Source organism: Asterias rubens, chromosome 21, assembly GCF_902459465.1.
Source record: "Asterias rubens chromosome 21, eAstRub1.3, whole genome shotgun sequence".
NCBI classification, from domain to species: Eukaryota; Metazoa; Echinodermata; class Asteroidea; order Forcipulatida; family Asteriidae; genus Asterias; species Asterias rubens.
Window position 1 is genome coordinate 9,165,055 of NC_047082.1, and position 11,538 is coordinate 9,176,592.

General features: G+C 39.4%; 1 protein-coding gene across 1 annotated transcript; it reads right to left on the reverse strand.

Moving 5' to 3' along the window:
* Positions 1 to 1,590: 1,590 nt before the first annotated feature.
* On the reverse strand, positions 1,591 to 8,363 carry LOC117304394 (kelch-like protein 24). The gene is made up of 3 exons (XM_033788824.1): positions 7,574 to 8,363; positions 3,072 to 4,258; positions 1,591 to 2,415 (listed from the first exon to the last, which is right to left on the reverse strand). Exons 2-3 carry the CDS (start codon positions 4,231 to 4,233, stop codon positions 1,688 to 1,690), a joined length of 1,890 nt encoding a protein of 629 aa, XP_033644715.1. The 5' UTR covers positions 4,234 to 4,258; positions 7,574 to 8,363; the 3' UTR covers positions 1,591 to 1,687.
* Between the last annotated feature and the right edge of the window lie 3,175 nt (positions 8,364 to 11,538).

Sequence of the window (11,538 nt, forward strand, 5' to 3'; positions counted from 1 at the left end):
GGTCATCGAACTTGCGAGATAATAATGAAAGAAAAAAACACCCTTGTCACACGAAGTTGTGTGCTTTTAGATGGTTGATTTCGAGACCTCAAGTTCTAAATCTGAGGTCTCGAAATCAAATTCGTGGAAAATTACTTCTTTCTCGAAAATTAAGGCATTTCAGAGGGAGCTGTTTCTCACAATGTTTTGTACCATCAACCTCTACAAATTACTCGTCACCAAGAAAGGTTTTATGCTAATAATTATGTTGAGTAATTACCAATAGTGTCCACTGGCTTTAAAACAACAAATTATGCTATCAACAATAATTTGTAACACCAGCATTATCAAAAGTGGCAAGTCAAAGTGCGGCTAAGAAACAATAATAATTAACGATTGCACATTATTCAAATTAAATAATAAAAGTATAAAAGCAATTACTCGTCACCAGAAGTAACAATCACCGTGCATGGAAAAGATACATTTCCCAAAATTTAAAGACAGAATCTATTAGTGCCTACAGCGTTTGTAAACATTATTATAGTAATAAACTTGTAACAAGCAATGTCGGTGTTTATTAAAATCTCGCTAATTTACAACAAAAATTACACCATTATTTCAAAATCATTCATGATAGTTATAATTATGAAAACAATTTGTTCACATTATTAGATATTGTTCATTATCTGCCAATCTTCATAAAATATCTGACAGCCAAGCTGTTTTAGTTTATTTGCTGTTTATTAAAAGTAAATAATATTGTTTTAAATAAAATGTTTCAATCATTCTTTGGTCCTATAATATGAAAGCAACATTATTATCAGTCTAGACTGCAACTATATACGTGTTTTTTAGAATAGAAATATTTTTAAAACTAATTTTTAATCCTCCACACATCTGAAACATTATCGAATTTTAAGAAAAATGCAACATACCGAAGAAACTTTCCACATTAATACAAAACCAACAAACAAACAGACAAACAATAATGTAAAGTAAAATGACTTATTTTGTGCAATTAGTACTACTGTCAATCGACGCAAAGTAGAAATGGTTTTCGAGCACATCCATTTTTTGCTGAAGACGATAGTACTTAACTGAACGGAAGGTCAGTTATTCACACACAAAATAATCTCTAATAACTTCTTTCTCAAAAAATACGTTACTTCAGAGGGAGCCGTTTCTCACAATTATTATTTTATACTATCAACAGCTCTCCATTGCTCATTATTACCAAGTAAGGTTTTTTGTTAACTATGAGTAATTACCAACAGTGTCCAGTGCCTATACATGCATCAGCAACGGTACGAACGCAATGACGCGTCAACTATTTAGTGTTGGCTACCAACATAGGTACGTGCTATTTCAATATCCTAAACTTTTTCATTTGATGTCAACTTAATTTGACTCACTGAAAATTTGCCTCAATGAAAAAATGTTCGAGACTTGCAGCACGGTTTATAAGGAAACATAACCAGACACATTATATTATGATCGTTATTTTGTTTGTTCATTGGTTTTATATCTCTGGGTGCGTTCGTTTAGCTTCCCTGGGCCGACCCCGGTGTGTGGCGGTTTTTTTTTCCAGGACGAACGTGGGTAATTATATGCACACGTTCGTCCTGAAAAAAAAATCGCCACACACCGGGGTCGACCCAAGGAAGCTAAACGAACGCACCCTCTATGGCACTGAATAACGTCATCAGTGTCACGCGTCATCAGCTATCGTCACGCAGCCGTGCATGTACAGTGCTTTGGGCATGAACCCTACTAACGTAGTCCACGTGTTAGTTTGTAAGTCGTAATATTCGGCACAACTTTTGGACTCCTCCCCAATTTTCCCGCCAAAAATCCACAATCTGTCGCCCGCAACGGTGATCCCAGGAAATGTCCGCTGCTCATTGGACGGCTCGTGCTGGCACTCCTCGCTTGTTTCCACCGAGACTTCGGAAACTTCGCGAGGTTTTCTCCCGCCCAGGACGAACATTCTTCCGTCATCGGAAACGGTAACCCGAAGCGTTTTTCTGGAGAATTCAAGATTCGGGAGCAGCGACCAAGCGTTTGTGATTGGATCGTAGCACTGGATATGCGGGCATGCGCACTCGTCCTGCGTGGCTCCACCAATCACATACAGTCTTGAATGATGGCCGACAACGGATGGTACACTGACGGCAATTGGCAGAGGGGGAAGAGTTTTCCATTCATCCGTGAATGGGTTGTAACATTCTACCGTGTCCAGACGGGTGTTTTGGAAAGACGTTTTGCCGCCGACTACGTACAGACGACTGTTTAATGACGCCGACCCGTGAGAATGGCGGGCTTCGAGCATGCTGGTGACTGGTCTCCATCGGTTACGTGAGAAGGAGTAACGCCAAACTAGACGAGATGATTGGTCACAAACAGTGTCATAACCACCGGTAACATAGATATCAGAACCTGCAGAAAATCAATATTTATTTATTTATTTTATTTGAATTCTTCGGAAAAAACAATAAAAACAAGCACAGGCCGTCCAGGGAAGGGCAAAAGTAAAAAAAAAAAAAAAATATCATCAAAAAAGATGCGCCCTCTCAGACCTAGCTCATAAAAGTTCACATTATTATACCCAACACTAAAAAAAATGTTTGTACCCGCAAGTTCAGTAGTTTCTTCTTACAACAATATTAGAGAAAGTAATTTATAACAAAAAATATGATCGCCCATGAAATCGATAGGTTACCTGGCGTTTTAAACTACCGGGTATATTTGCGTCAACAGTGAGAGTGCACTTTCTGTTTGAAATAATGTGAGGGCGCTGTTGACGTCAACTAAACTAATGCTGTGTTGATGGTCGTACGAAAACCACACAAGGCTGTGTTCAAAACGGCGGCTACTATACGGCTACGGCTGTATCTCCTCGCCGTCATGCGTTGAAGTATGGGACACTAGTAACACCATTAGCAACAGTCGAAGCCGTAGCTGTAGCCGATTACTTGGATACGGCCAAAGCATCGTTTTCGTTTGATAGAAACACAAACAAAATGTTTCAAAACAAACTCAAGAAGGAGATGATGAAGGTAAAACCACTTTTTGCGTATACACAATTAACTTACCTAATGAAGTGACACTGTACTTTCTTTTCATGTGATGCGGCATCTTAGCTAAAGGATACCATCTTGGATACGATGATTTGACAGCCTCTCCTGCATCCATACAAAACATCTCATCACTGTAGATGTACTCTCCATCCAGACCCTTCTGGTGACCTCCTACCAGTATAATGACCTCTGACCTTCGACCTGGACTTCTTGGCGAGGTACCCGGGCCCAACACGCGGTATCCTCGTTTCATCAACCACTGGCAGCATTTAGCTTCTTTCAGAACATCATTGCAGTGTCTTGACTTAGAGAGACTGTCCTCATCTCGACATGAGAGCATCTCACTTAAGATGTCCTCTTCGATGAGAGGAAGACGTATCGATCGGAGGAGTTGTGATCTGAAGAAAGCTCTCTCTTCCGGGTTCGATTTGATCCATCTCAACACTGCATCGTAGACGGCCTTCTCCGACTGCACAACAAGCTGGTCATGGCGAATGTACGCTACAAGTTGGTCAAACCGAAGATCTAAGAACTCTTCTTCTTCTGAGACGCTCTCAAAGTTCTCTAGGATGAACTTCTCTGCGTCCCTCAGCAACGGAAGACATCGATAAGTCTCGGCGAACCTCGCGAGACTCATGCAGTTTCCCGCGGTGATGTTCCGTTGCAGGTACTCGGTGCATGACTTGGCGACCTGCTCGAACTGAAGGAAATTTGCGGTGATGAATAGCTCCTCGGCGTTCTCCTCAGTGATGAGAATGCGAGACCGGTACGAGAATTCGATCAGGATGCCCACCATTCGAGGGCAAAGGTCATGGAGGGAGATCCGGCTTTCCAAGCTCTCCCGTAAATCGCCGGCAAACATTGCTCTGAAGTACGGGCTGACCGCAGCGAGTAACGCACGGTGACAGGTGAATTCACGGGAACCAACACAGAGCACGGTGTCTGTACACTCACCGCTCAGCCTCATTTCGTTCAGCAGAGACAGGACGTTGCTCGGAAGCAGAGCATCAAAGTAAACAAAACTTGATTCATGGTCACTCGACAGCGAGGCTGACGAAGGAGACGAAGCCGAGCCTCGATGTGGTGACGAGCCGCTCACAACTCGTGAATTCTCGCAGCTGTACGATGACCTCACAGATGAGAGCGACAGCTCTCGCGTGAAATCGTAGGACGACATCTTGAAAATCCTTTACTTCGTCAGTCTGCAGTGAAAAACAACAAATTAACAACAAGTTTTTAGCAATCAGTAGAGTTTTCTTTTTCGACAATGCGACTACCCAAGTCAAACATGTCTGAAACGGTTCTTCAGTATTAAGTGATCCCAAATCCAACACTATAACTCGTAGGCGGAACTTATAGATTAGAGAAGTATCCTGTCTGACTCGCTGGACAAAGTCAAGTCCAAACTTGCAAAAACGAGCCTTTCTAAACTACTGACAGTTAGAACATTGTTTGAAATTTTAGCCCTTTCTAAACAATGACGTAACTGTGGGTGGTGGTTGGGGCGAGGGGGGGGGGGGGCGGAACACGTCACCCCAAAAAGATCCCACACCCTCCCGTCCCCCCATTTGAACCGTGGATTTGTGACTGTTAAAACAAATGCGTTTATATTTGTATCAGCCTAATTTTTTTCGAAATTTCAGTGTTTTTAAAGCCATTTCTACACGCCACACCCAATGGATCCTCTCGCGAACAGAATATACCTGCTAATTGAAAACAAAATAAAACACAAATTGTAATTGTTTTATTCAGATGCTCTAAATAAAACAATCGTAAACAGATGTTCGGCTAAGCATGGCCATCTGTCATATTACAATGTGTTATCTTATCGATTGACCAATAAGAGAGCCCGTATTAACAATTCAATGAATGAATTAATGTATCGACCAATAGGAAGAACCGATACAGCGTTGTAAATGATTTTTTACGCGCATTGTTTAAAAATAACTACTGATTACAATCGATCGGTGTGGCATGCTATCAAAGAAAACTGAATTTTACTAACAGCCCACACTCTGTGTTTATGTGGTATATCCAGACGCCATGTATCCGACACATTTACATTATGAGATTATTTTTCTATTCAATGCCGAAGAAAATCAATGACTTTTACACTGTCAAATTCAATGCAGGCCAACTGCATGGTATTGTGATTGCAGACTAATGGAAAATTTGAAAATTTACACCATCGGTGTTGATTTGAATCCTATCCCAGCATTCATATTGGGCAAGTATTTCGGTGTTGATTTGAGGAATTGCATGGTGATGTATCAATATATATTTGGTTTGCGGTAACACCATGCACTTGCCATGTAGAGTTCGTTATTTCGGTGTTAAACAACACCAATTTTTGAACTGAAATAAGTTACCACCAACATAGGTGTAGATATCCTATAGGTCTACATGAAGTTTTAGAGTGTGGACTTCCATTCCAACAGACGACCCTTGAAATTACAGGCTCGCTAGATTGTTTCCTGTACGGAAGGACACCATTGAATGTAATAAGGAAGTGGAGTTATAGCTCTAACGGTGGAAGAATAAAAACCACTTGAGTATCGCCAATAAAGACCATGGCTGTCATTAGACGCACTTGAGGGATAATGTTTAACCTGCTCGTGGATATTTGCCTAAGAATCGGTTTACAATTTGTGTTTAAAAGGCAGTGGACACTATTGGTAATTACTCAAAATAATTATTAGCATAAAACCTTTCTTGGTGACGAGTACTGTTGATAGTAATGAAACATTGTGAGAAACGGCTCCCTCTGAAGTGCCATAGTTTTCGAGAAAGAAGTAATTTTCCACGAATTTGATTTCGAGACCTCAGATTTAGAACTTGAGGTCTCGAAATCAACCATCTAAACGCACATAACTTCGTGTGACAAGGTTTTTTTTTCTTCTTTCATTCATATCTCGCAACTTCGATGACCGATTGAGCTCAAATTTACACAGGTTTGTTATTTTATGCATAAATGTTGAGATACACTAACTGTGAAGGCTGGTCTTTGACAATTACCAATAGTGTCCGCTGCCTTTAAGTATCAGTTTGTGGAAACAAATTCATTGGAAATGATTAAGTTTATTCTATACTTTTAATGTTCAGCAGTCTTGTTTCGAAATGAAGCATAAAATGGTTTCTAAATGCCCATTGTGATCTGTTTCGGTTGCGGTTGATTTAGGAAGTTTGTTGTTGGTATCAGCAAAAAAATAATCCCTTTATTATTACGTTTTTATATATTTTTTTTAACTATTAAAATACAAACTAAAGCATATGTAATCAAATGTTAGCAGTTTTTAAACACAATAAGCAAAATGTAGATGTTTGGTTAATTTATTCGAGTTGACCCTTTATTTCTGTGGGTTTTGTTTACAGGACTCGGGGAAAAATTAGTGTTTTATACATTCTGCTTTACCGTATATATAAAACCAAGTAGGCATATGCCTATTCTTTTGCAAGTGTAAATTTAACATCTATGCCTATCACACAAGTTTCTTAATATTATTTAAACATTATGTAAAAAGTTTTAACGTTCGAGTGTTTTTTCTCAGGAGAATTCACACTAAAAATTGTATGCATAAAATAAAATAATGTCCCAACGAAAAATTAATCACTAAACTAAGACGAATAATTTTCTCAATTCATTCAAGCTAGCGTCGAGCACAAACAGCTGACGTATTTTATGCGGGTAGTAAAATACATAATAAGACCCTATCCATTGAAAAGCGTGTTTCCTCGTATTCATAAATAATAATTACCCGCAAAAGCTGCAAGACTACCATCGCAGATGCATATATAAGTATAGAACAATATCAGTTCTATTTTGTCGAGTTTTTGAAATGAAAAGGTGAGAAGAAACCCTTGTCATGAAATTCCCGTAAACTTGCAAGTGCATTAATTTTTACCCCCAAATAATTGATTACAATAATTTGATTACAATAATTATTGTGTGATCCACGTAAATTGATCCCACACGCCCGGCATCCTTGCAAAAGCGTCAGCAAGGCTTCCCAATTAATCCCAAATAATTGTCCCTTGGATGGGAAAACCATTTTTGTAAAGGCAAAACTAACGTGCTCTTTCAAAGAGGGTGTATCAATCAAAACTTCAAACGAGCTCTTATACCCTTCTCGCCGTCCTTGTACACATTGTATCTTCTATGTTGAACTTGGGTCAATCTCACAGCTCAGTGCTTACCACATCTCTGCGCTTACAGCGCCTTCGTTCTAAGACCCCAAATCTAAGCACAGAAATTCACGAAAAGCAGCCTCAGGAAAATTGCCCTTGTGTACGGTACGGGTGACCGAGACACACTTTTAATATAGATGGACAATTAAAAAATGCTATTAATATAACAACCCTACGAACATCACTACAAATTTATGCCATAAATCGGAATATAATATTTTTAGGATATAGCCCCATTTATAACTGCATGCATGCTCTTATCAACGTATGAAATGATGTTAATCAAATGTAGGCTTATGCCGGCATATACTTATCCTACAAGGTAAACATACCTTCAGTGTGCATCACAGAAGCTATTCCTCTGTCTTGAACTCCAGCAGAGATATTCATGTATCCTCCTTCACCTTTGAAGAAACATCCACTCCACCAAGGCATTTCAAATCCATCAATCATAACATTGGGATATACGCAACAAATTTAGAAGGCAAACAGTACACGCCTCTTTTTTGCTATCTCATAGGGCCGACGCGTGCCAGTCGCGTGTGGTTTGAATCTAATACACTACACACACAACGGTTATGCATTATTTATGAGCAGCAATGGGGGATGCGGTTGTGACACGCTGCATTGTTGCTGGTATGTCATCAGTGTGCGGCTATTATACGGTATATGCTCGTGTTGTCGGCAATACCTGTAAACAAGACCCCTTAAGTTGAATACTATTTATCAGGTTTCACTCATAATTCATGGCGGATGAGTTATACATTCACACACCTAGCAGACAATGAATATTAATCATCTTTAGCTTTGGGAGTTCTCACATTTGCATTCAAATGCTGCCAACGAATGAGGGTTGCAGTCTGTAATTTTGTTCCCTTCAAAATGCCGAGAGTCAATATTATTTCAACGTAATTATTTGGCTACAGTCGCCTTTAATAGCATTATTGCATTATCTAGTGTAAAACCCAAACAGATGATGTGGCATGGTAGTGGTTAACTAATCCAAGATTACGATCGGATGCTATAGTATTTGATGACTGTGTCACATTGTACCGGTGTCGCATGCAATTATGTCCTCTATGCAATACTATCCGGAGGACATTATTGCATATGCAATAATGTTCGCCGGACGGTTTTGCATATGCAATCGTGTCCGCCCGGACGCTGCTGCATAATGCAATTGTGTCGGCCCGGACACATTTGCACATGCAGTTGTGTCCGCCCCCGTGCAAAACCGTCCTAGAGGTAAATTAAACGCCATTGATCGACGGAACACGTTTGCCATTTTCTTTACAAGCTAAGTGCATGTTATGAATGACATAAAAAATGTTCGGCCGCCGGGTATTCGCTGCAATCATAAAAATACGTGAATATTCATGCTGCATAATGCGTAGGTTCAGTGCATGCACACTCGCTTATGCGCGCACATACACACAGTCATGTACATAACATGTCCGCCGGACGGTTTTGGCATAGCCCCGGACACGATTGCATACGGAAAAGTGTCCGGAGCGGACAGTATTGCATGGCGGACACAGTTGCATCTGACACCGGCACTTCCCAGGGTTATGGAACCAGTGAAATGGGAGGGGGGGGGGGGGGAAGGTAACTTTGTTTGTACTTTTACAATGAGAAATCGCCTGACAAGGCCAGACGGACACATCAATGTATTGATGGGGGCTACAACTGACTTGGGGTACCGACCAAAATTAACGTTCACCAGGGACATACTACCACCTACTCCTGGGGCTGAATTTAGCACATGTCAAAGCCCATACGGATGTAGTGAAATTTAATAAGTATGGTTGAACAAAAAAAGTATAAAAACAACCCCATCAACAACTACAGCAGCAACAGGAACAACAAAACACACTAAAGGTATTCATCAAATCAAATAACTTCTTCAATAGAATGGAGTGTTAGTCAAAGTTATTTGTTTGTTTGTTTGTGTATGTTGGGCCGGTGAGAAAGATCATTAAATACAGTGGACACTATTGGTAATTACTCAAAAAAATTATTAGCATAAAACCTTACTTGGTGACGAGTAACGGGGAGAGGTTGATTGTATAAAACATTGTGAGAAACGGCTCCCTCTGAAGTGACAAAGTTTTCGAGAAAGAAGTAATTTTCCACGAATTTGATTTCGATACCTCAAGTTTAGAATTTAAGGTCTCGAAATCAACCATCTGAACGCACACAACTTCGTGTGACAAGGGTGTTTTTTCTTTCGTTATTATCTCGCAACTTCGACGACCAACTGAGCTCAAATTTGCACAGGTTTGTTGTGTTATGCATTTGTTGAGATACACCAAGTGAGAAGATTACCAATAGTGTACCCAGCCTTTAACCAAGGTTACTATTATTAATTTCTACAAACTAAAGTAATTATAGCACACATAAATAATATATGAGTCCTATCACCTGCTCGGGTATGATTTATTTCGTCAACCATTTCCCAAAAAACATCAAATTTCATCCCTCAAATCCGGTTACAACCACTTTTCAAACTGGCTACAACAATTATCCAAACCGGTTACAACCACTTTTCAAACTGGTTACAACAATTATCCAAACCGAATACAACAATTATCCAAACCGGTTACAACCACTTTTCAAACTGGTTACAACCACTTTTCAAACCGGTTACAACCACTTTTCAAACTGGTTACAACCACTTTTCAAACTGGTTACAACCACTTTTCAGACTGGTTACAACAATTTATCCAAACCGGTTACAACAATTTTTCAAACCGGTTACAATCACCTGGCTACAACCACTTCCCAAACCAGTACGACTATCCAAATATTAAAATTTGTTGTTGACATATTCTTTCTCGGTGAAATAAGCATCCATTTCCTCCAGGTTTCCAACCATCCATTTACCATAAGCTATTATCACATTAAAACCAACACTAATTCAGAGTCATGCATACCAGCAAAAATCATGTGATCAAATTTTTAGGTTGTATACAAAATAGTCAGTTTGCAGAATCGGTTTTACAAATTGGTGCATAGTTAAGTTTAATCATGGAATTATATATAAATGTATACAATTCTTCATTATCAAAACTATTTTTCTTGTTTACTGAGGAAAGCTGACTCAGTGGTTGTTGAAATAATTCTCTTATTGCCATTGTAGAAGGGCTCCATACAAAAACCTTTCAATCATTTAAAATTTTGGGACTTGATTAGTAAATCTGTTATCAAATCACGAAGATTAAAAAAGCATGCAAATTAAAAAATTGGGTATAATAACATTTTGATAGCAAAAATATATTTTTTGGGTGAAATTGTATGCTCACCAAAACAGTCAATAAAAGTTTTTGAATTTGTTTGCCTCATTTAAAAAAAGCTACAGTTCAACTCAACAACCACTCGAACATCATACAAATTCACAGCAGCTTTTTTTTTCCTTCCAGATAAGTCTCTAGTTGCTGGTTCTTCACAGATTTTGAATGGGAAAGTACCGACTGCTTTTTGCCGGAAAAAGCGGCAAAACAAAATATACAGCTCCCTTAAAAAAGAGTAACCACAGATTATAAATGTACACATTTAGGCATGCAGTAATACACTTAAAATAAAAGTAATTGACATCTGTGTAGATTATTATACAGAAATGCTACACTCTGATAGCCTCATGGGTGTCCCAGATAAGTAGCTAAGCACAACAAAAACGTTGCTTATCAAAATAAGGTTACCAGCCAGGCTATACCATTTAACATGTTCGCTATAATCTGTGACTGGTATCCTGCACATTTCTGCTAGGCAGACAATATTGTTAAGCAATATTTTCTGCTTAAGCAGCTTTGTGAAATTGGGGCCTGGTGGGGCCACCTTTCTCAAGATGGAAACAAAAATAAAGAAACCAAAGTCTGAGCGTTATGCAAGAAGCAATGCTGTGAACAAGTCAAAAAAGCACTATCCAACATTGTTACAAACATTAGTAACAAATGAGTGGGATTAGAAACTGTGCATAGTAGAACCAAGAGAGGTTTGCCCAGAAACAATGTTAATTTTTTTTTATGCAAGTCGCCAGACACACAAGGCCTGAAGGCCACTTCAAGGTGTGGGCTACAATTATTTTTTCCAGAGGCCGTTGCCACCTACTCCTAGGGCTGAAACAGGGTTACCCCTTTTACAGTCCATACGGATGTTGGCTTGAGTATCATCAGTCCGAAGCCTGGCCAGTAAAGCAGAATAATTCTCCTTGTGAGCTGTGGAGGTGGTTCTGGAAAGAGCTGAGTGTTTACGACTCACCACCGGCTCGTCACAGAACCACCACAGTTTACCAAAAAAT